General features: G+C 38.7%; 1 protein-coding gene and 1 long non-coding RNA gene across 4 annotated transcripts in view; both read left to right on the forward strand.

The window, feature by feature from the left end:
* Positions 1–56: 56 nt before the first annotated feature.
* On the forward strand, positions 57–18,837 carry LOC119252756 (uncharacterized). Its single transcript, XR_005126914.2, has 3 exons — positions 57–338; positions 17,428–17,490; positions 18,461–18,837. It is a non-coding gene; the product is annotated as an uncharacterized LOC119252756 (long non-coding RNA).
* A 1,182-nt stretch (positions 18,838–20,019) lies between these two features.
* Positions 20,020–25,794, forward strand: part of AFG1L (AFG1 like ATPase) — a 135,665-nt gene continuing 129,890 nt past the window's right edge. For all 3 annotated transcript variants that reach the window (XR_005126910.1, XR_008553311.1, XM_037520180.2), the window contains exon 1: positions 20,020–20,342. Coding sequence is in view for 1 of the 3 variants with exons in the window: in XM_037520180.2 (XP_037376077.1) it covers positions 20,207–20,342 (136 nt within the window). In the remaining 2 variants the exon portion in view is untranslated. The remainder of the gene's footprint in view (positions 20,343–25,794) is intronic.

The raw sequence follows: 25,794 nt of genomic DNA on the forward strand, positions 1-25,794 counted from the left end.
CGCGTCAGACGGGCGTTCACCCAGAGCGCGAAGCTCCTCCCCGCGCCCCTCGGGCTTCCGCCTCGAGTGCCCAGGGGAGAAACAGCTGACTAGCCGGAACGCTTCACCCGGGGCCCGGGAGGCCCAGCCGAGGCCGCGGAGGGGGACTACGGGCTAGGCTGCGAAGGAGTGGCAAGGTCACGGGACTTGTAGTCGCGCGCAGGTTCCAGCCGGACTACAGCACCCACAATGCACCAGCGAGCGCGCCGCCGAGGGACCGGGGCGTGCGCTTCCTGTCTTTCTGCGGCCGCTGGGGTCCCAAGCTGCGGGAAGTATTCCGGGAAGTCTTCGAGGCTTGGGTACGTAGGGCACAGGTAAACACCGATTTGTGAGAAATTAGTCGGTGTTTTGTCGAACATAACTGCCTCCGCTGGGCCTTCCTGGTGGCTCAAGGGGTTAAGACACAACCTGTGAAGCGGTCCGCAACCTCTGCAGCACAAGTTCGATCCCTGGCCCGGGGAGCTACCCACGTGGCGCAGCAGACCTCTCCTGTCTCACCCGCTGCTCCCCTCAGCAGTGTATTCCAGTCAGTCTGCCTGTTCTGCTCCCCACTCTGTCTCTGGTGAATCCTCTCACACCCCAGGCCTCTGGCCTGTACCCCAGTTCTTTTATCCATAAACAAATATAAAGAAAAATTTAAATATTTTAAATATTTAAAAAATATTTTTAAAAAATTGCCTCCGCTAACTGCCAATTTATATATGGCGTAACCGTGAAGCACTGAAAATGCCTGTCTAGAGTGACCTTTATAAGTAATCACTCAAATAGTGATTTTGACATCAGCTTGAGAGTTTCACCGACATGTTTCTCAACTGATAAACTGAAGGCGGTAAAGTAGGAAAGCGAAATAAAAAACAAAAACCTTGTGAGATTATACCACTGAGGTCAAACCGTTTTTGGAGACTGGTCGACCCTCAAAGTAGGTAGACTGAAACTTGCCTAAATGTCCTGTGTTTGGGCGACCTACAGCTTTCCCCGTTCCTGTGTAGCAACGTCCCGGTAAGTCTAAAGAAAATGAAAGTGGTAAAAATATTTCTCAAGCATTTGAAATGAAACTTTGGCCTTTATAACCAATTTTTTAAGGCCAAACAATAAATCACAGCTCATCACTAGCAAATGCAGATTTTGAACATTTGCGACAGAAACCCTGTTTGGCTTCTCCCTTGATGTTAAAGTTCCACGATTGTCTCTGCAGGTTTTGTGTTTGTTGTTTTTTTTTTTTTAATATGTTGCGTTTCAGAAATCCCATTCACTTTAGATAATCTGATCTTTTTTAATGTTAGTTGAAAAATTGTCAAGGTTACTAATAACAGTAGTTACTATTATATTATTATAGTAACAGTAGTTACTATTACTATTAATAGTAGTTACTATTCCTAGTAACAGTTGGAATAAAGAAGTACTTATACATGTTGATTATTTTTAAGAAAATTTAACATTCATTAAGCCAACAAATAGTTATTGAAGAATTAACTAGGTGTTTCACCTAGTAAATTCTACAGTAATATGATAAATAAGTCATGTGAAATTCTCTGATGCCAGAGAGTTTTTTTAAACTTTTGAAGGTGATGTATATGTTCACCTTGATTGTGGAGATGGTAATATGGATGTATATTACCACTTTTTGCATACAAATTATGCCTCAATAAAGCTAAAAAAAAGTATCCCTGAGATCATTCTCCTTTCAACAGATACGGGGTACATCACTGTGTGAACATACATTTAGTCAACTAATCTTTTACTGATGGACAGTTTGTTATTTCAATTCTTGGTATTACCTATAAAAGTTGTAACAAATAGACTTGTGACATAATCTTTAACAATATCAATATACTGGAAATAGTACTTAGATATGCTATTATTGCTGAAAAAAGGATTAAAACACACATAATCCTGCTTATTGTCAAATTTCGTTTCATAAAGGTGGTATCATTTGTTTTTTCTGCCATTAAAAAACTTCAAGTTAACTCTGGGGACTACACCTGAGGGGGTGGGAGGAAGCAAATATTGTTTAAAAATGAACAATGATGTAAAAAAATAAAAAAATTAATATAAAAAATAAACACATAAAATTCAAGTTGTTCCAGCTTTCACCAAAAATACAATTAAGTATAAAGATTTAATTGACTTTATTAAATGAATCATGAATTGGGTAACATTCCATTTAGCAGGTAGAAAAGTGCTCTGAAAAACTACAAAATGAAAGGCTTTTTTTTTTAATTTTATTTTTATATTCCCCATACAATTACAACCCCCTTATTTTGACTCCAATCCCTCCTTTCCCCGCCCCCCCCCCCATAGAGTGTCTCTGGTTCATAGTTGTTTGTTGATTTTGATATTTTCTTTCTTGTAGTTATTCTTTTTCCTGGTCCCTTATTTAAGTTTTCTAGATTCCTGCTATGAGTGAGACCATCCGGTATTTTTCTTTTTCTTTCTGGCTTATTTCACTGAGCATGATCCCTTCCAGCTCCATCCATGTTGCTGCAAATTGCATGTGTTTATCTTTTTTGACTGCTGAGTAATAGTCCATGGTGTATATGTACCACATCTTCTTGATCCAGTCATCTATTTTTGGGCATTTGGGTTGTTTCCAAAGCTTAGCTATTGTAAATAGTGCTGCTATAAACATAGGGGTGCAGGTGCTCTTTGGAATTGATGTTTTTGTGTCCTTTGGGTAAATACCTAGGAGTGGAACTGCTGGATCATATGGAAGCTCCATTTTTAGTAGTGTGAGGAACCTCTGCACAGCTCTCCATAGTGGTTGGACCAGTTTGCACTTCCACCAACAGTGCAAGAGAGTTCCTTTTTCTCCACACCCTCACCAACATTTGTTGTTGCTACTTTTTTTAATATGTGCCATTCTCACTGGTGTAAGATGGTATCTCATGGTAGTTTTGATTTGCATTTCCCTGATTACAAGTGATGTTGAACATTTTTTCATATGCCTGTTGGCCATTTGCATTTCCTCTTCAGAGAAGCTTCTTTTTAGTTCTTCTGCCCATTTTTTGACTGGATTATTTTCTTTGTTTTTGTTGAGTCTCATCAGCTCTTTGTAGATTTTTGTGATCAGTCCTTTATCATTAGTGTTATGAGCAAAAATGTTCTCCCAGTCGGTGGGGTTTCTCTTTGTTTTTGTTATTATCTCTTTTGCTGTGCAGAAGCTCTTTATTTTTTTTTTTTTATAGAGGCATGCTTTATTTATTTGTTTGCTGGTTTGTTTGTTTGTTTTGTTTATACATGCACTGGGTACAGTCAGAAGCGCAGGAGGGAGGGTGAGAGAATTCACCAGAGCCAGAGCAGGGAGCAGAGCAGGCAGAAGGACCGAAGTACACTGCTGAGGGGAGCAGCGGGCGGCAGGAGAGGTCTGCGCGCCATGCGGGACCCTCCTCCGGTGGCCGGGGAGCAGCCGGGGATCGAACCGGCGCCGCAGAGGCCGCGCACAGTTTCGCAACCCAGCGCTCAACTGCTGCGCCACCGGGGAGGCCCCAGAAGCTCTTTAATTTGATGTAGTCCCAGCTGTTTATCTTTGCCTTCACTATTACTGCTTTGGGTGATGTCTTTGATGTGCATATCATGTAGTGTTTCGCCTATATTTCCTTCTATGCAATTTATGGTTTCAGGTCTTATGTCTAGTTCTTTAATCCACAAAATGAAAGGTTTCTATAGGCAGAAAGAAGGCAAGGGAAAAGGGAATTATTTCAGATTTAGGCATCCTACCTGGGGGAGGGGGAGGATGGAGAAAGATGTTATGGCAGATGATCTCATCTTTCTTTGGGTAATGGAAAAGATTACCACATTGGTGCTGACTAGAAAATTCCACATTGACCAGTTAAGACTGTGTTCTCGGGAAAAGTTGAAACCACATGTAGGCTAGGTATTAACGTCTTGGTGGATTTTGGAGGCCCTCCATATTGGTGCAAGGGGTTAAGTCTCAGCACAGTTGGCTCCCCAGCCAGGGAGCTGACCCACATAGTGCAGCAGACCTCTCCTGTCTTGCCCGCTGCTCCCCTCAGCAGTGTATTTCAGTCAGTCGGCCTGTTCTGCTCCTCATTCAGTCTCTGGTGACTCCTCTCTCTCCCCCTGTATCTCTGGCCTACACCCCGGCTCTTGTAATGCATAAAAATATAAAAATAAATCTTTTTTTAAAAAGTCTTGGTGAATCTTAGTACAAGTGTCTCCATTTGTGACTGTTGTTTCTTTTTAACAGGTGTGGTCTATCTTGGGGAGGCATAATAAATAATTTTTAAAAATCAATAATAATATACCTGCCAATATGATTGGTGCTTTAAACAAACAAAATAGTGACTGAGATTAGTTCATAAGAGAGGGAGGGCAGGGAAATCCTCTCTGCATATGGCTGTCTTTCAAAGAGTAGGGGTAATATCAGAATAAGTATGCCTAGATGGGACTCTCTACTGGGCCTATCTGCTGGTGGAAGAGACCAAGTGGGAACTTAACTGGTATGATTACAGCAAGTAAGCTCAAGAAATGAGCATAAATGACTCTTTTAAATTGTGGCATAGAAAAGCTAAGTAACCAGGAACCACTGTATTGTGTTGTCATCTGTGACACCTGAACAAAGCAATCATGGAATATTCTCAAGGAAAGCTTCTGTCTCTTTCCTTGGATGCCACTTAAAGCATTCTAGGGCAGCAGCAACAGGTGCCTGCTGTCAGGAAAAAGCTACAGAGGATAGCATAACAACATAGCATATTGACTGAGCCAAAGAAGAACTTCCCCATATAAACAAAAAGTAAAAATTTAGGTTTTTAAGAGATACTGTATTCCTAGGAAATCCAAAAAGAATAAGCTACTAGAATTAACAAGATAATGTAGTGGCTGAATGAAATTAAGGAACCTAATTTATAGTTTTCCTCCTCTAGGCAAAATGGAGATGGAAGAAATAACAAAAAAAATTGAAAAAAAAAAAAAAAAAAACCCTAGGAAGGCAGGCATGGGATTTGTAAGTACAAAATTATGAAACTTTATTAAAAAGACATAAATTAAAACCTAAATAAAAAGTTAATGTTCCTCTATGGGAGGACTTTTTTTTGAAAGATTTATTTGTGCATACAAGAACTGGAGTACAGGCCAGAGGTTTGGGGGGTGAGAGGATTCACCAGAGACAGAATGGGGAACAGAATGGCTGAAATACACTGCTGAGGGGAGCAGCAGTGTTCAATACCCAGCCAGGGGGGATTCTGCCACTCCTGCTGCAGTGACTGTGGATAGCTTCATAGGTTGCGTCTTAACCCCTTGCGCCACCAGCGAGGCCCTATAGGAGGACTTTATCAGAAAAATGTCATTTCATCCTAAATTAATAATTTAATGCAATTAGAGTCCTGATGTGGTTGGTTTTTACCTTCCTCCAGCCTTGAGTGGGTGGTTAGTAGTGGACAATATTATTTTAAGGTTCATATTTGGAGTAATCTCCAAGATGATGATAAAATCATATTTGGAGTAATCTCCAAGAAGATTATAAAAATAAAAAAAAGGTATGATTATTTTACATCCTTTTCTGTTTTACCACAATATAGGATTTCTCCCCTCATGTATGGTCACCATAGTTTTCCCACCACCAAAGCACCCAGAGTCCATCAGAGCCCACTGTACTCTTCCCCCTGCCTCCTTGTATCTCCTCCCCACCTCCTCAAGTCTATGGTCTGCCTTCAAGGGTTGGTTTTAAACTTTGTCTTTGTCAGATCCTTTTTTTAGTTTCTCTATATTCCACATATAAGTAAAAGCATCCAGTATTTATCTTTCTCATTCTGGCTCACTTCACTTAGGATAATCCCAGTTCTGTTTATGTTCCTGTAAGTGGCATGAGTTTATCTTTTTTGACCGCTGAGTAGTGCTCCATTGTGTATATATATCACATCTCCTGGATCTGCTCTGGGGCATTTAAGTTGTTTCCATATCTTGGCTTTTGTAAATAGTGCTGCTAAAACACAGGAGAGCAGGTTTCCTTTTGAATTAGTGTTTTTGTGTTCTTTGGGTAGATACTTAATGGAATTTCTGGGTCATATAGTAGATCCATTTTCAGTCTTTTGAGAAATCACACTTCTTTCCATATGGGATGGACCAATCTACATTCCCACCAACAGTGTTCCTTTTTTCTAAGGAAAAAAATTGGATGGTTTCACTTATAGGAGGAATATAGGGAAACCACACAAGTGGTCAAAAAAATGAATAAATAAAACTAGCAGGCAAACTATAAATCCAAGACATACAGCAGGGGAAGAGGAGGGAGAGGGATTAGAACAGGGGAGGGAAGAGCACAAGAGACTATGGTGATGGTGCTTAGGTGATGTGGGAATTTTATGGGGATTAAACCTGAGGGGACAATCAAACATTGTACAAAAATGAACAATGATGTAAAAAATAAATAAACAACCAAAAAAAGTGTTCCTTTTTCTCCACATCCTTGCCAGCACTTGTTTGTGTTATTTTTTTATATGGGCCATTCTCACAGGTGTGAGATGGTACCTCATTGTGGTTTTGATAAGCATTTTCCTAATGAGTGATGAATAGAAAAAGATATTTTTTAGGTGGGATTTCCTTTACCAAATGTTAAAACTTACTATGAAGTCACTATAAATACAAGTATGGTTTTGATAATTGGGGATATTATCCAAAATTAGGATTTTTATTAGAACTAACTTTTCTATTGAAGAGAAGTATGTGTATGTCAGGACAAACATGTAATTTTGGAGTATCAGATCTTTGTCATATGAGTCACCTCCTCCTCCTCATGTAAGTCCCCTTCCTCTTTCCTTGAAGACCCAGACTCCTGTACCATTCCTTATCTCAGCATAAATACCCTCATTTTCTCCCATCTATTTTAGAGTCTGCATTTATGTAATTTTTCCATGTGTATGTAATTAAACTTTTACTTTAATTCTACTAATCTTTCTGATGACAATTTGATTGCTCTACCAGTCTAAAAAGAATCCAGAGGGATAGAAGGAAATTTCTTCTCTGTCTCTACAGTTTGGCAATAACTTCATGGCTGAGATAATCCTGGAACTCCTGACAATAGCCAGCAAAAGAAAAGGAAATTTAACCCCAGCAGCTTACTGGATCTCTATCTACAGGGGCCCAGTGGAAAGAGAGTGGTAGGGGAAGAATCCCAAGGGGTAGGGGGAAATTTTTTTTCTATCCCATATACTGGCACAGTTGGATATCTAGGGAATAGGAGAACTAAAGAGCTAGTCCTATATTCTACCATACACAAAATGTTTTAGATTGATTTAAATGTAAGAACTAAAGCGTATATTTAGATACAAAATTTAGGAGAAAAATTGTATGACCTTTAGTAAGGAAGTACTTCTCAAGCAACAAGGGAAACAAGCAAAACAAGAAAAAGCAGTAATTTAAGTTCATACTTTTAAAAAATAAATTACATAGCAAAAGGCATTATAATAAAAAAAAATTGAGGGAAGTATATATAAAAAACACATAGGATAGTAAAAGATGAATATTCCAAATATAAAAACTCCCATAAATTAACAAGTTAAAACACAATCCTACAGAAAAATAGGCATAGAATATGAATAAATACTTTTCTATGTGCTTTTCAGATAATGAACATTTAAAACCTTATGATGGGTACCATTTCTGTCCCCATTTCACAAACGAGGAATCTAAGGCACAGAGGCAAATAACTTAAGGATCACTCAGTATAAAATGGCAAGAACTAGCTCCAGAATTTATATACTTAACCACTATTTCATGCCACTTCTTAGGGAAAGAAATTCAACTAGACAGGAAGCTAAAAACATGCTCAACCTCACTAAATAAAAAAAAAAAATACATTAAAGCAAACATGAACTCCTGTTTTCTATTTAATATATTGACAAATATCAAAAAGGACATACATATATTAGGAAGAATATAGATAGGCCAGAGATGGGGGTGGGGTGGGTAAGAGGATTCACCAGAGACAGAGTGGGGAACAGAACAGGCAGCCCGACTGAAAGACACTGCTGAGGGGAGCAGCGGGAGGAGACAGGAGCGATCTTTGCCACGTGGGTTTCTCCTTGCTTCATAGTGCGGTGCTTAACCCCTTGTGCCGCCAGAGAGGCCCACTTCAGGACACTTTGATATTGATCAAAATCCAACTTGCTACAAGAGACCAAGGTATGTTAGTGCAGAGATGTTTACTGCAGATTTGCTTGCAGTGACAAAACTGGAACTTGGGACCTCCCTGGTGACCTAGGGGTTAAGTCTCAGTATTATCACCGCAATGGCCTGAGTTTGATCCCTGCCAGGGAGCTAACCCACATATGGCACAGCAAACCTCTCCTGTCTCACCCAGTTAGTGTGTTTCAGTCAATCTGATTTTTCTATTCCCCACTCTATCTCTGAATCCTCTCACTCCCCGCACCTCTGGCCACACTGCAGTTTGTCTATGGAAAAAGAAAAACAAAAAGCCTGGAACTTGTCTGAAGGTCTATCAATAAGAAAATGCTTGAATTATAATATGTTAATTCTGTGGGAAATTATGTAATTAGAATGAAAGAAATAGGTCTGTTTTTGTTTCTTGTAATATTAGAATGTCTGTTTTTAGCTATTAGAATTAGTAGAGGAATACCCATTGATATATTGGTGAGGATCACAGAATAGCCTGCCTCCTATGATGCCCAAACAAGACCCACTTGGGGTATGAATATACTTTCATATGTGCATGTTTTGCATGGAAAGATACACACTAAGCTGTTAACAATGGTAATTTAAGAAAGGACGACAATGGAAGTGGGGGGTAGGTATTGGAAGGCATGAAAATATTCTAAGGATGAACTAAGATATTAGAAAATTGCAATCAATCTTATGTTTTCCTAATGGCCAGATTCTAGAAAAATAATTTTTCTAGTCAGTGTGTCTGTATTACCCTAGGCACTTTGTGAGTTGTGTGTGTCAAAAACAAAATCCATAAATTCAGAGATCTATTGGCATTTTTAAAGGATTCATGAATCAGGCAGCATCCCATCTAGATACTGCAAGGGTTTCACAAAATGGAGGGTATTTATTTTTAAAAGTTTTATTTATTTTTGCGCAGAAGAACTGGGGTGTAGGCCAGGGTGGGTGTGTGAGAGGATTCACCAGAGACAGAGTGGAGAGCAGAACAGATGGATCCGTTGAAAAACACAGTTAAGGGGAGCAGTGGGCGAGACAGGAGCAGTCTGCTGTGCCATGTGGGTTGGCTCCCTCACCTGGGGTGGAACTCAGGCTGTCTCAGTGGTAGCGCTGAGACTTAACCCCTAGGCCACCAGGGAGGCCCCCAAAATGGAGGGTTGAGAGAAAGAATGGTATAGAGAGAGAATTTATAGAGAGAAAGAATGGTACAAGATTATTAGCTAGGGAAAAAAAAGGAAAGAAATAAAGAGAGATGACTTCAAGTAATTCCGTCCTTGCTCCATATTGATGCTGATCTGGCAACTCCAGATTGATTGACTTAGGTGACTTAGGATCACACTTTTAAGAGTGGATAGGGTCCAGCATGCAGACTATTTTGGACCTGTTTTTTCATATTTTCAACATGTCTCTTGAGTTGTATATTAGGTTATCACAGCTTGATGGTTCTGGTCATTAACATTATCTATTCCTCTTTATTAAAAAATCAATGAGCAGTCGGTTGATAGTAACTTCCTATGGAGAGTTCTTCACACAGTTTCATGGGTTTCATATCTCTCTCCCCAAGCCTGATCACCTCAGGGACATGACGAAACCAAGAGTTATACCTCCAAAGTGTAAGACTTTGGATTAGGGGCAAAAATAATGCAGTCCTGTAAACTTCTTAAGGGCTAGCCTGTCCTCTTTGATACCAAGTTTCCAATTCAGAGCATTCCAGGTCTCATATTTTGACTTTCCTCCTAAACCCCTGCTCCCAGACTGTTTAATAGTTCTGAAGAAAATCTCAGACTGACTGATACCTTTGCAAATTTACGATTTCAAACTTTAGTTCATCCCACCACATGCTCAGCAATCCCTTATTTTATCCTCTTCCTTACTCTCAATAGGTGACCTCACTTTGTGCGGCACAAAGCTCAGTAGCTCCTTCATTCCCACTGAAAGACTACTTCCAATGTGAATCAGGTCCATGTTCAACTTTTGAGAATCTGAGTTTTTATTTTTGGTATTGAGGGCATTATAAACACTGATTTGTTGACTTTTAAATAAAGCACTACATGATTGACAAGTCAAAATAAAATATACATTAAAAAATTTTACCTTCAGTCCTAATCCCCAGTTCCAGTTCCTATTTCACAGTCACTATTACCAGCTGCTTGTGCATCTTTGTATCCTTCCAGGAATATTCTAGCCTGTCAAACATATGCATGTGTGTACATACATACTAACAGAAAGAATATCATAGGATACACACATTTTTGCCTTTTATTTTACTTAATAAGTAAAAAAGATCTTGAGAATGGTTCCATATCTGTACAGCAGCTAAGCATTTCATTTCATATGTCATGATTTAACTTGTCTCCTACTCATATATATATATATGATGAGCAAATATTTTACTATTAAAATGTAGCAATGAATAACCTAGAATGTACCAGTCATTACTGTTAAAAACAAGCCAATAGGCCCAAAATGGAATCACTTACTGGCATCAACAAACCAAGACTTAATAATAGTTTTGGCCTCTCCCAGAAGAGGAATTTTAAACAAGTCATTCAAGTATCACCTAATCAGCACTATTGAAGTAATCTGACTGTAAGCCACTTACTGACCCCTAAAGGAAAGTGACCGTGCCATAACCAATCCAGTTTTTTGCTAGTGTAATTTCCTTGATCCTTCTCCCTTTTGCCCATTGAATTGTGAAGCAACTTAATAAATGGAATGCTACCTGAATTACTGAACAAAATCAGTAAGATCTTTAAAATTTACTCAGTTTAACTTTGGCTTTTAACATTACACATGTGGGATTATATTTGCAGGAATCTTTTCTGTAGAGGAGCTGTGCAATAGAGCTATCTCAAGGATTCCTTCTGAACAGGTTTTGCCAGTTTATACCTGGTTCAGCAATGTGTGGAAGTGCCTGTTTGTCCACAGTTTCACCAACACCGAGTGTTATCAAACTTTTTGATCTTTAGTAGTCTAAATGGTGTCCTTATTTTAATTTTCCTTATGAGTGCAACTGAACATTTTTATATGCTTACAACACATTCTATTTCCTTTTTTTGTGATCTACTTGTTAAAATTCTTCACTAATTTTTCTTTTGACTGATGTTCTCTTTCTGGGCATGTGGAGCTAATTAAATATTAAAGGATAAGTCTTTTGTGTGATATAAATTGCAACTTAGCTTTTGACTTTGCCAATGATGGTTTTCACTATGTATTTTGTAATTTATACAGCTGAGTTTGTCAATCTTCTTTTATGGCTTCTGACTTTTGAAGCATGCTTAGATAGATGTTCCTTCTGTTACAGTGTAAAATTCCATTTTCCTGTTAATTCCAAAATTCTAGATATTTATAGTTTCTTCTTTTATTTAAATATTTGATCCATCTGGAATTTATTTTGGCATAAGAGAAGTATAGATCTAAATTGTTCCCTCACTGGATTATCTACGTGTTCCAATTCCATTTATTAAACAATCTATTTTCTACTTTTTAGTTTGAGATGGTTGTATTATACTTGAAGTTGAATGAGAACTGTATTTCTCATTCATCCCTGCATATCTCTGTGACATGTAGTATAATAAAAAAAATATTGGTCTTTGTCCCTGGATCCTAGCACAGAGCTCTTAAAAACCTTGAAATTTTCTAACTCAAGTGTCTTGCCTTATTTCTAACAAACTCCTTTGACCACGCCTGGTTTATACTAATGAATGAGGTGACTCAGTACAGGGGCAGGTCCCTAAGTAGCTTCAGGGTGGGGTCTGGTTACTAGAAAACCCAAATATGGAAAAAGTTGTGAAACCTTTTAGCCTCACCCCTGAAGTCCGGGATGGTGGCAGGCAGGAGAGGGAATGAAAGGTCAGTACACCCCTTCCCCTTTGCCCTAAACTCTTATATGTATTTGTTCTAGAGTTGTATCCGTTATAATAAACCAGTAGTTACAAGTGAAGCATTTTTCTGACTTCACATTATCAAACTTGAGGGGGGTATCAGGAGAACCCCCCTCTGTAATCAGAACCCCCACATCTCTAATCAGCTGGCAAGAAGTGGATAGCTTAAGGATCCCATTTATAGCTGTGTGTCTGATGTAGGGGCTTTTTGTGAAACTGAGTCCTTAACATTTGGGATCTGTGCTAACTCCAAGAGATAGTGTCAGAATTGAATTAGTGGACAACCAGTTAGTGTTTGGAGAATCAGACTTTGAAGATGATAATGTTCTTTGAGGTTCTTTAGGATTGGATCCAAGGGTCCTCCAAGGAAGCTCCCTGCCTCCTCAACCTCTCTTTCCCCAAAGGCCTTCTCATCTTGATCCATCCTGGTGGCATATCAAATAGTTTCTCTCCTCTCAGAGGCAAGCTTATTTACTTCCAGTTAGGGAGAAGTCAGCAGCTGGGTTGTTCTTTGACAGTCTTATGACTTTGGAGTTTCTGGTAGAGTAATAATTTAGAGGAGCATACTAATGTTCTTTGTGTATTTGTTCAGTTTTATTTTTCAAAGAAGGTAAATGTTGCTGGAGACTTAACCAGACCCTGCCTGCGAGCTCCACTCAGCAAAAGCAACCTGCTGGTAACTTGATCCTCACTCTCAAGAGGCAGGTTAAAACTACCTGTTAAATGTTTTAGGCTTGCCTTTTGAGGGTCTTACTCCCCACCCTGAGATCCTTTACAAAGCATCTCTTCCAAAATAGACACATTTGTTATATTTTTTAGATTTAGCACCTCCTCTATATTGGTAAATCAGGCACTGACTAGCTATTTGTATCAAAATCAAACCACCCTCTTGTTTTTTTCAAAGTTTTCACCAATGATGCCGTTTTCCCTATAACTTTTCCTTTCTCTCCCTGGTATCCATGAGAGTAGGCATCTCAGATCTCCAACCACAGGAAACATAATTAACCTATGGCCTCAGTTGCTGTGCTTTCAAATTCATTATTGCATTTTTTTGTGGCCACATTTTCATGGGGTGCTCCCAGTCAATGAGTAAGGACTACTGAGACATCAGAGATACTAAGGCAGGCCCATTCTTGGGAGAGGGGAGACTCTCCTCTGATAGATGACATTGGCTCCAATGTCTGCAAGGGTAAAGGCAGCCATGACAATGAACAGTCCCTGTCCATAATCAGGTGACTGACTTCTGGAAAAAATAAAAACAAAATAGGATTCATTCTGAGATAGAAAAACTCCCAATATCATGCAGAATGAGTGATTTCAACCATCTAAGGCAAGGCAAGATTAGTATAAACCTGGATCAGGGCCCAAATAACACCTTCTAAGAACCAGGTATTTGTATTCCTTCACTCAAAAAGATGTATTACCAAATTTCTGAATAAATAACCATTAGTATCTAGAGCATTGTTTTTCAAACATTAAAATGCATACAAATCACCAAGAGACCCTTGTAAAAATCAGATTCTAGTTCAGGAATTCTATGGGGAGGCCTGTGATTTTGCATTTCTAACAAGTTCCAAGTAATGCTTATGCTGTCGGTCCCCAGACCATTCTGATTAGCAAAGACCTAGAGAATCTCAAGGATGCCAGGCATATTGGTTAACTGGTAGAATGGAGAGAGGTCCCTTTCCAGAACAAACAGCATCAAGTGGGTCTCTCTAGCTGGGTTTTCAAATCTTTCTGGCCATTTATGTGACAAATATGTACAGAGCACGTTTGTCAAGCACTGCGCTACGTTTGGGGGTGGTCCAGAATAGAGGGCATGGAGAAAAGAGAAGGTGGGAAACAAGATACAGTTTTTGACTCCAGTATCTTTTAGTCATAATCATGAACAAACCATGTTCAAACCACATAAGAGTGTGATGAGAGCCACATAGTCCAATCCCGAAGGTTGTAATGAAAGAATTTCTATTAACACCAAAACTGAATCATTTGCTGGCAAATGCCCGGCATTTGCGTGATGTGGTGTGTGCCTGTGTGTAGGAGATGCATCCATTGCTAAAGATGAGGCAGGCAGAGGCCCAGAGGAAAGGAGGAACATGGCACCGCTAGGGGATTACAGCTAGTTCAGTACTGCTGGAATGAATGGGAACTGTGACAAGGACTTGGGTCAGAGGGCAAGGCCAAGGAAGGGCATTACAGTCCATGTTTATGGTTCTGGATATTATCTAAAGACATTGAAAAGCATTTGATTTTTAGTCTAGAAGTATCACTGGCAGAAATCAAAAGCAGTAGGAATGTAAAGTGAATGGATTTGAGAAATATTTGTCTGATTCTCTGGTTTGACTCAAAGAAGGCACTGCTCTAAGCAACTAAGGATTGCTCAGACTGGAACTATGTGAGATGCCAGTTGGAGGAGGGTGTCAGGATGCAAGGAGCACAAGGACTCTTAGGAGGTGGAGGGCCTGGCAAGTCTGTGTGAAATGGTGTCAACATTCCAGTGCAAGGCCTTAGGCATGCCAGGTTTGACTCCTAGTTATATTTGCAAAGGAAGCTAACTTGTCCAACTATTCACCTGGGAAAATACATTCTCATAGGAGATGTATTTACCAGCACATATTAGGTTTAATAGAGAGCTTGAGCAGGCCTCCTGGACCAAGGCTTGTTCCACTGAGGTGTCCAGTGCTCCCAAATCCATAACTACTTCAACCTGGTGTATGGGCACAACACTACAATGTTTGTCACCCTTCACACCACACATTCAGGCCCTGCGTGCAACTTCTGTTTGTTTGGTTTACTGACTGAATCAAACTCTAGTGCCTAAAATCAGTCATATCCCATTTGCCTTGACTGCCAGTATCCTGTTTACTACAAATATTACCATTTTTCACATCACCCAGTCTTATGACTAGAGTCATCTTTTTTCTCTTTTCATTTACACTTTACTCTTCTGCTGTATCTTAGTTTTGGTTAATATCAGATGGCAGAGATCTCCATACTGCCTTTCTTTCTCTAACCTCTCTTATCCATTATGTGGAATATCTGCATGGGTCATATATTGACATTGTTTTTTTATTATAAATGAGCCATCAACTAAAATTTTATATTTAATAGTGTGTGTGACTTGAAGACAACACTATGAGCAAATAAATTCTATTTAACTGGGGCTTGGTAGAGGATATGGGCAAAATCCATAGCAGCTGTATAACCCTAAAAAAGTTACTTTGCCTGTTGGTGCTTCTATTTCTTCATGTATAAAATGGAGATAATAGGGTCTCCCTAGTGGTACAGGGGTTAAGGCACAGCACTATCAAACTATTGCCAGCCACTGTGGCATGAGTATGATCCTTGGCCAGCACATGGTGCTGATCCACATGGCGCAGCAGACCTCTTCTTCTGTCTTGCCCGCTGTTCCCCTCAGCAGTGTTTTTCAATAGATTCGCCTCTTCTGCTCCCCACTCTGTCTCTGGTAAATCCTCTCACCACCAACCCCCCCACCCCCCCGCACCTCTGGCCTACACCCCAGTTCTTATATGTGTAAATAAATAAATCTTTAAAAATAAATAAATAAAATGGAGATAATAATAGTACCTACTTCAGAGAATGGCTGTGAACACTGAAAGAGTTAATATCTGTAAATTATTTAGAAAAGTCTATACACAATGGTAAGCGCTATAATATCTGGATTTAAGTAGGAGTCAATTAGGAAATGAGCCTATCAAATGGTTCGAAAATCATAAAATGAGGCCTTAAATACTATGATGAGTGAATCATGGGGCTTGGCTAAGTTTGTGAGTGGAGGATATGACAATGAATGTTGTATCTAGATGAATCTAGTAGTGGAAAGCCTGGTGGCCCTCTTGACCAGAAATCTTTGCTTAAATCTAGTAATTGAATGATTCAAAGCCTGATTTATTTACTACTGTTTTAGATTAAAAACATAGGTTTTCATAGGCATTTCAGTCTAATGCAATGTCAATCAAATAGGTCTCAAGGGAAAGAAACAAATGCTATAGGTTTACATAGTTTGCATTTAAAGAAGTCAAAAATTTCAGAATATGGTTAGTTCCAAAGTATATTTTTGATAAGCCAGCTTGAATACTGCATTGTGGATAACAAGGTTAAATAAAGGTTCTAATAAGACAAACAGCGACAATTTAAATAAATCAGATGTTTTTGTCGAAGATTACTCTGTGATTTTCTCCAATTATTCATGACATTTCACCCATTCATATTGTGATCTGCTTTAATAGTGGAAGGGAAAAAAAAAACCTTGTCTCCTTGTTTATTCTTTGTTCTCAAGGAGATAAGCTGTTTATAAAGATACGTTATTTGTTATTTAAATCACTTTTACTGAAGTTGTTTATTTCCTTGTTTCAGTTTCTAAAAATATTGCAACAATTGTAATGCTTCTTAGAGATGTCTATTCAATTCAGAATGATTTGTACTGAAATTCTTTGCTAAATGGGCACAGGTGCTGATGTGTATAACATGCTAGAGTGAGTCAAAACTAATAAACGCTGAAAAAAAAAAGGGGATATACTTGTGTTAACTTTTGAAATGTGATTAAAAACATTTTGGACCAAAAAGACTTGGGTATTTGTAAAGGTCTATCTCTATACTTGTCATTTTATAAGTATTTAATAATAATTAATTAAATATAACACCAAACTATAAGCAGAAAAATTGCATAATATAAAAATCCAGAAATTTATTTCTTGGAAAATGCCCTCTAATTACTTTGTAGACCTTAAAGATCATAATTATAATATAAGAGTAATTACATTAAAGAATGATTTACCTGGTAGTAAAGTATCAAATTAAAGCTGAAAATAGTACATGTAAACAATGTTAGATTTAAAAAATTGTTGAACAGCAAATGTGGGAAATTATATCTCCTGTTTCTCTTTTTGCAATGCATAAAATTTCCTCCAGAGTAAATATTGGTAATTTGATAATATTCTACATAGTAGAATAGTATACAGCTATATATTAACATTTCTTAAATAGCAATCTAGAAATCTAAACCATGGCTTATGCCAGGTAATCTACAGGATTGATACGTGATATAAAGCTGAGTGGATTTGTTATTTTAAGGGACAGTTGATTAGTTCCAAGAACTAAAGCTTCAAAATCCAGCTGAGTTGATTTGGATTAAAGAAATGAAGTCTGTACCATAAATTATTGTGTGTATTCCTGCTAAGTAAGCCCTGGTTATGGAAACTTGGATCTGTGGTCACACATCTCTCCCTTTGAAGTTGATGAGACTTGCTCAGTCTAAGTGAGATATATGCTGTGAAAATTGGGCCTTGACAACTGTTGTGTATAGACATTAGAGGTCTCACAGTGCTTTCTTTATTTGATCCCTTAGTTTTCTCCAGTCTTGGTTTCGGCAGAGAACACTCAACTTTGGAATGAACACTTCTTGGATTAGGTAAGTCCCATGACTACAAGGTATTCAGGTTTTATCCTCTTGAGAGCCTAGACTGATAGCTCCTTTATTATCAGTAAAGTTGGCTAAATAAAACACATCTTGATTTAAACTTAGCCAAGTAATCTCCCCAATATGTCTATTTGAAAACAAAACTCCTTTGAAGTGTAGGCCAATCATAGCTAGTTCTGAGTGTTGTCAGCTGGTATAACTAATATTTAAGAGCAAATGAGTTCATAGAGTTTTATCATTGCATCTTTAAGTTTTAAAGATTGGCTACATTATAGTTCTACTTTAATTCCTCTGAATAAGCAGTCTACAGAACTGAAAAACATTCAGTCTATTTGATTGTCTGGATGCATTATATAAAATCCAACTAATCATATAGCAAAACTAAATTGGTTATGACCATCAATGAGTAGAAATCAAAAGTATATGTGGCAAGGTCTGTTTTTTGTATATATATAGAGAGAGCTGATGTAAGGACTATTTGAAGAACTAGCTCATTAAATAGACACACCATTTAATTTTTTAAAAAGATTTATTTATTTATGCATACAAGAGCTGGGTATAGGCCAGAGGTGTGGGGGGTGAGAGGATTCATCAGAGACAGAGTAGGGAACAGAACAGGCAGATCTACTGAAATACACTGCTGAGGGGAGCAGTGGGCTAGTCAGAAGAGGTCTGCTGCGCCATGTGGGTCACCTCCCTGCCCAGGAATCAAACTTACGCTGCAATGGTTGCAGATAGCTTCATAGTGCTGATGCTTAACCCTTGCTTCACCACAGAGGCCCCACGCCATTTAATTTTAAGAAGGAGTAGTATCTGTGTTATCTTGGGCAAGTCATTTTTTTTCTCAGGGTCATTGAATCTTTTTTTTTTTTAATTTTTTTTTTAAAGAGGCATGTATTTTTATTTATTTGTTTGTTTATTTATTTGTTTGTTTGTTTGTTTATACATGCACTGGGTACAGTCAGAACCGGGCCAGAGTGGGGAGCAGAGCAGGCAGAAGGACCGAAGTACACTGCTGAGGGGAGCAGCAGGCGGCAGGAGAGGTCTGCGCGCCATGTGGGACCCTCCTCTGGTGGCCGGGGATCGAACCTGCGACGCAGAGGCCGCAGGGAGCTTCACAACCCAGCGCTCAACCGCTGCGCCGCCAGGGAGGCCCAGGGTCATTGAATCTTAATATGTGAAATGTCTGGATTAAAATTGGATCTTTATGGTTCCGTGAGGATCTAAAATAATTTTTCTCATTACATCTGGATATTGTTCTAAATGAAGTCCCCCCCCCCATAATAATGAGTACCAAGTATATCTGCAGTATTAAACCTGGAATATCCTTGTAGTTTTCCTGGAAATAGTGAAATTCAATTACTGGTTTTTGTAATTATTTTGATTAATATGAATTTTTCTAATAAAAAAATCAGAACTTAGGAAAGGAGGGGTGAGAACTGGGAATGGGATCAGTTTTCCAGTTTTTCCAAGATAGTATATATGGAGGGTCATGAAAACAAATGAGATATTTGATAAGTCACTCAACGTTTTCTGGCCCTAAGTCATTTGATTAATATGAGATGATAAGGTAGGTAGAAGCCAAATTCCATTTTCTTAAGCTCCATAATAAAAAAATTGTACTTCATTTTGTAGACAGAATAGTACTTCATTTTGTTCTTCATTTTTTACAAGTTTAAAATCTGTGAAGGGATGTGGTCAGATAGGTCATATCTTTGGAAACAAACTGAGAGCAGGATGGAGAGAGAGCACCAGTTAGCAGATGATTGCATTAGCCTCAAATGGAGTAAGACCCAAAGATGGCGATGGATTTCCACCACATTAAAACCATATAGATTCAATCATATCTGGCAAAAGATTGGATGTGAGTGATAAGGAAATTAATTGAAGGTGACTCTGAGATTACAACCTGGAGTTGGGGGAGGTTAGGGAGTTGGTTAGGTGTTGTTGCTATTATTAAAAAAATGTCAGCGAGGACATGTAGAAAATTATATAAGGTAATTTTCTATTTCTCCTACAAAAAATTTGGGTAAGGAACATAAAATCAGAAAATACATAGGTAAGTATAGACATGTGGGTTTCCCATATCACAAAATTTTTCAAAACAGTTGAATGTATGCCATATTGAAAATGATTTTATGCTAATCAAATACAGAAAGCAAAGAAGCAGTAGCACATTTCAGGTGCTTTGCCAATGATGAGCATGATACTGGAGGCCAAGAAATAATGGGAGCTACTGCTTGGGGAGGTTTGAGGATGTTTAACATATTTCGTTACCTTGGAAGGGCCCCCTGGGTAACTCACATTTATTTAGGTTTCAGAATCTCGGTCAGGTAAGCTAATAGCCAGGGCTCAAGGGTTACCCGACTGGACGTCATAACCATGTTCAAATTCCTTGAAAACACTTGGGGCTCTACGGCAGGGCGCCCGGGCCACGTAGCTGCCCCTCCTCTCGCGCCTGACTGGCCCGCCCCGCCCACGCCGCTGCCGCACTGCTTGCCGGGAGCCGTAGTCCTGGCTGTCAGCGCCCGGAAGGACCCAAGGGCACGGGAGTCCAGCCCGCCCCTTGCTACTAGAGATCACGTTCCTCGGCTGCGCCTGTGTCTCGGGCGGAGCCTCCCGCGATCACCACTGGATTTGTCTGTGCCACCCTTCCTCTCTTCTGGGTTTCAATAAAGTTTTCCTCTTCCCGTGTACGGAGCTCAAGATGGCGGCCTCCTGGTCGCCCTTGGTTACCCTGCGCTTAGTGCAGAGCCGGCTGAGAGGGAGATGTTTTGGGTGCAGGGCCTGGGCCGCTGCTCTCACCCCTCCGGCCACCGCCCCTGGAAACCCCCTTTGGAAAGGTCAGTGACCGTGCCATGAGTAGGCCGAGCCGTCTGCATATGACCAGAGAGGTCTCGGGTCAGTCACCTTCCCTCCTCGGTCTCACCTAATTGGTCTCCTGGCTTCACGGTTTTAGGAGTTAGGGTGCGCTCGAGAGGAGTTTCAGCCGCTCTTGCCCTATTAGTTCCAGTCCACGAAGATGCCTTGAGCACTGAGGCAGATGGTCCAGAGTGACTTTAATTTCGAGGGTCAGAGGTCGACCCAGAGTTGGTACCCTCCCGGTGTTCGATCTGGTGCGCCCAGGTGTGGGAGTGTCTGGCTTCCCGGGATGAGAGTGTGGGGTTCGTGCCGGCGAACGTCCCACCCATCGTCATCCCAAGCTCCTGGGGCTGGGGACCTGGCACTGTAAGGAAAACCCACGCCCCAGAACCCCGCAGGTCCCTCTGGCTCTCTGAATTCTGGGAACTCAACTCAAGCCTTCTTAGATTGAAAGATCTATTTTAGAGGCTTCAGTGGGGGTGCATTTTGTCAAGGGCCTTTTTTCCTTCTTTCGTTTATTTTGCATTCAAGAATGAATCTCTATTTTGAGTAACCGGACTGCGTTATTGTCTCCCCCATCCACGTACTTAGGTTTTTCCTTTTTCTCCAAGCATCCCCTCTTAATATATCTTAATAAATTCTCATTGGCTTATTTAGCTAAAATTGTATCAGCCTTTGACTGTGATCTGCAATAGAGTTGATTAGTGCTAGAATTATGTTTAAATCACCATAGGGTTCTCTTAAAATTTCGGTGTAACTCAATATATAATGAAATATTTTGGTTGCATAAGTTCATAATATAAGCTTTATTTTTATTTCTGAAATAGGCAATAGAAGCAAATGATAACAAAATTTAAAGTGTATAAAAAGTAATACCTTAAAATGTAAGACTTTCTTCCACTTCTATCCCTTAGCCACTTAGGTTTCCTTCCCAGAGGCAACGTCTAATACTAGTTTCTTATGTATTCTTTCAGAGACATTCTGTGTATGTACTAATGTATATGTATATAGCTATCTGCATTTAAAAATGTAGAAGTGATAGCATACTAACAATGTTTTGTTTTGTTTTTGTTTTCATTTATCTTGGTGATCATTCCATATCCGTATTTGTAGAACTAACTAGTATTTTAAATGGTTAAAATAGAATTCCAGTCTATGAGTGTACCATAATTTATGAATATTAAGATTTAAGAAACATTATTATCATAACATAAGATTTACTGAATGTTTATTCTAGTCATGCAATATGCTAAGTGCTTTCTACATACATTATCTCATTTAATTCTCATGATCCTCATTTTGGAGATAACGAATCCAAGGTTGCAGGAGTTATATAGTTAGTTAAGTGGCTGAACTAGTGGGTTCAAGGAAAGGCTCTTCTTGTATGGATTTTATCTTGTACTCATGCTACCTCCTAAATTCAAAATTTAGCTAGTTTTGGTATGGAGATTTGAGAAAAATGCAGTTAGGCTAAAGATTGATTTAATTGCATCTAAAGATCCTTCCTACCCCTCTATAAATAAAAATGAAAGGAAAAATTTAAGTCAAAATGTGTGGGTAGCATTGGCATAATGTTAAAAGAAGGAAAATAGATAAAGGAAAGGAAGGAGGGGAAAGCAAAATATGTTCTTAACTTTGTTTTTATGCGTTATTTAAGTATTAATTTCAGCTCTGGCTCCAGGACAATTTAGAAACTGGAACTTTGAAAACTTTAGGGGTCTTAAAATGCTGTTCACCCAAATCACCTACCTGATTGCCTGACTTTAAACTCCTTAGGATATACAACTTCATGAGGCAGCATTTTTGGGATATGTGTATTTCTATCAATAAGATTTTTAAACAATTGAAAGTGAAATTTGGTATCTTCTCTAATTGAAATGCTTATGTTCAATTTTGATTTCACTGCCTGTTTTCTTTTAGTCTAAGTGTGTCTTCATTTAATGTAACATTTACTTAACCTACAGACAGTTCTAGGAAGGCATTTATTAGAAATCAGATTGGCCATGGTGTGGTGGAAAATTGCTAAGTCAGTTGAAGCATTCTATTAAATGTGATGGAGGGGGGAAGTGAATTAAATTGAGTCTCTGCTGTTGAATAGCTAAGTCTTAGAAGATGAAATTATAATGGCTAATATTTATTGAGCCCTTTCTATGTTCCAGGCAGTCTGCTAGCAGTTTCTTTCTGTCTCATAATTCATCTTCATAAAACCCTATAAAATTATTATGTCTGTTTTATAGATGAATGAACAGGCCTGGCCACCCAGCTGGGATTTGAACCTAGATATATTTGCTTCTGAACCACAAACTTAACTATGTTCTACAAGCTCCTTAACATAACAATGAACATCAGAAACACATGAGCTAGGCCCATCTGAAGTGCTATAGGGCTATAGAGGAGAAAACAACTTTGTTGGAAGAGGGGATCGCTTTTTCAGGGAAAGTGTAGAAGTGAACTGTACATGGCCCTTACTTAGTACATGGTTTCTGAGGGATGCTAACTAGAGAGGAGGCTGGAAGGTGGGTCGGAATTGTGGTTAAAAGAGTCTTGTATAGTGTGTGAAGATGTCTAGGCTCAGTGGGACACTGTTGGAGCTTTGTTAAGAAAACAAGTTGGGGCCTCCCCGGTGGCGCAGCGGTTGAGCGCTGGGCTGCGAAGCTGCCCACAGCCTCTGCAGCGCCGGTTCAATCCCTGGCCGCCGGCTGAGGGTTCTACATGGCGTGCAGACCTCTCCTGCCTCACCTACTGCTCCCCTCAGCAGTGTACTTCGTCAGTCTGCCTGTTCTGTTCCCCGCTCTGGCTCTGGTGAATTCTCTCACCCTCCCGCGCTTCTGACTGTACCCAGTGCTTGTATAAATAAATAAATAAATCTTTAAAAAAACCAAAAAACAAGTTCATCAGATCCATTTTGGCATGATTATTCTTCTGGCCACCTGAAAAGAGATCAGAAACCCCTGGATGGGGGAATACTGGAAGCTGTGTGATTGTTTCGAAGGAAACTGTAGAATTTCAGGGGATAGCGGTTTTTTTTTTTTTTTTTTGGATAGCAGTTTAGGACCTGAATTACTGCTTTGGTGAAGATGGAGAACAGGCAGATATGGAGGGAGGGAATTCAGAGACATTTCTTTGGTAGAATTGACAGGCTTTCAGAGAGACAAGGAAAGGGAAGAGTTAAGATCAATTTAGTTTCCTACTTTGTATAATTTAAGAGCAACCAAACAAAAAAAATTTAAGGCATTTTAAGAGGAGATTCCATTTTAGACTTGCTAAATTTGAGGTATTTTTGACAGTTCCAAGTAAATTCTGATTAGTTGTAGGAAATACGGGGATCTGAGACTGAAAAAGGAAATGGGAAGTGTTAAGAGCCATGAAAATGAAAGAATGTAGTCTGGGAATATTTGTAGAGTTAAAAGGAGAAAAAACTAAAGAGTCCTTGAGGAAAACTGACTTTTATGATCAAGAGAAAGTGACCTCACTGGAGGGCAGTTGCAAAGATGATAGGAGAATTAGGAGAGAAACCAACAAAGAGAATGTATCTAAGTTTTCTAAAACTAAAAATGTATCTGAAATTCTGTCTAGCTTTAGCAATCATTTCATAGAGGCAAGATAATAGGAATGTCATGTCTTGTGATTTTGTATTATTCTGGTATCCTGCATCTAGCTCATTGTTCTATTTTTAGGTTGTCTATTAAATGATGACTCATTTATTTACCTTTAGCTCCACAATCTCTTCATTAGTACATGTACACAGGAGATGTTGATTAGGTATTAACATGAGTACAACTAACCTCAGCCTATGAATTGGTATAATTTATTGGTAGTGCAGATTAGTGGTTAAGGAAATGGACTTTGGACTTTTTTTTTTAACCAAATTAGATGAATAACCTTGTGTGAAATTTTATGTTTCATGGATTTCCATTAACATTTATATATTATTATATTAGAAAAGACTTTTCATGCCTACTGAGAAGGGTTAACTTAGTGATAATGATTTCTTTCAATTGTTATTTTTTAAATCATAGTTCAACTTATTTCATAAGCATAGCCAATGCCCTAGATGTAGTTCTGGGGTGGAAAAAGTGGCAGATAAAATGGGGGAGGGGTAGGAGGTACAAGATTAGAACTAATAGAAAGGAGCCTCAACATTCAGAATCTACAGAAAGACTGTAGATTAGCACTACTTTATACATCAAGAGCTCCCATTCTCTTTCTTTATGTGAATGATGACTGTTTAACTGGGGTATAGCCATTTTGAATTTGTCTTTTCACAAGTATCAATAATAGATGCCAAGAGTCTAGAAACTGGTGGTCTGGCCTTGGCCCAGTGCAGCAATGTGCCCTATAAATTCTCTGATGAAAGATCATCAAGTCTTGGCTTGGATATATCTGATAATTATTTTCCTAGGTCACTCAGATCCGTGACTAAGCTCTGTTTTCTAATTTCTCTCTTAAAAGCCTTTTGGATATGTCTGTTCTTCCTGCTGTGTTTTGCCTTCCTTGTCTAAGGACCTCTAACTAAGCATGTGTTCTCTTTTCATTTTTTCTCTCCATTAAGCTCACTCTAGAAGTTATTTTTTCAACACATTATCTACTTACATTCTTGACCAGGTTGCAGTTTTCAATAATTTTTAAAGCCTCAAAATGTAATTTTTAGAGTAGTTCTTTCATCACTTCATAATGCAATTTATATTTTAAATAATATAAATAGATTCAGTTTTAAAATTCTCATATATATGTTCAGACATATGAAATGTAAAATAAACAATGAATAGATGGTATTTTTTCTTTATCTTTTTAAAGAAAATGGATCTCTTAGATCTCATTATTAAATAGTGTATGAACAGGGTGAATATTAAGGAGTTACTCAGTATGCTAGGCCATGCCTATAATTACTTCAGAATAGCTTTATTCAGATTTTTAGGCAGTATTTTACTGATTTGTTATCATGAAATTTAAAGTACTTTTTTTTTCCTTTTGTAAAGTTATACACATTGGCACATTTAAGATTAACTAGCTTCTAAAGGAAAAGAATGATAACCAGCAAGCATTTAGTTTTAATTTTCATAATTTTTCTATTTAAATCAAAAGCACCCTTTTAAAGGCCCTAAATCAGCCTTTTATAAATAAAGTAAATCATCTTGTGATGCATTCCTTGATGATGGCTTATGTTGTTTTTCTAAAGAAAGAGTTTAATTAAGATTTGATTTTCTTCTATTCTGCACTTTGTTTATTCATCACTGAATCAAATACAGGTCTTTAATGTCACTGGTAAATCTGACTTTTTGGATCATTGATGACCATTGCAGTTTTTAAAAAAGCAACTGAATATTTATCTTTTAGGTGTGATTAGAACATAATAGAGCATGGATGGGCTGGGCTGCCTGTGACCTTAGCATGGGGTTCTGTAATTCTTAGAGAACATTTCTGGTCAGTGGC

The sequence above is a fragment of the Talpa occidentalis genome, unplaced genomic scaffold (assembly GCF_014898055.3).
Source record: "Talpa occidentalis isolate TD23 unplaced genomic scaffold, MPIMG_talOcc4v2.1 talOcc4.2, whole genome shotgun sequence".
NCBI classification, from domain to species: domain Eukaryota; kingdom Metazoa; phylum Chordata; class Mammalia; order Eulipotyphla; family Talpidae; genus Talpa; species Talpa occidentalis.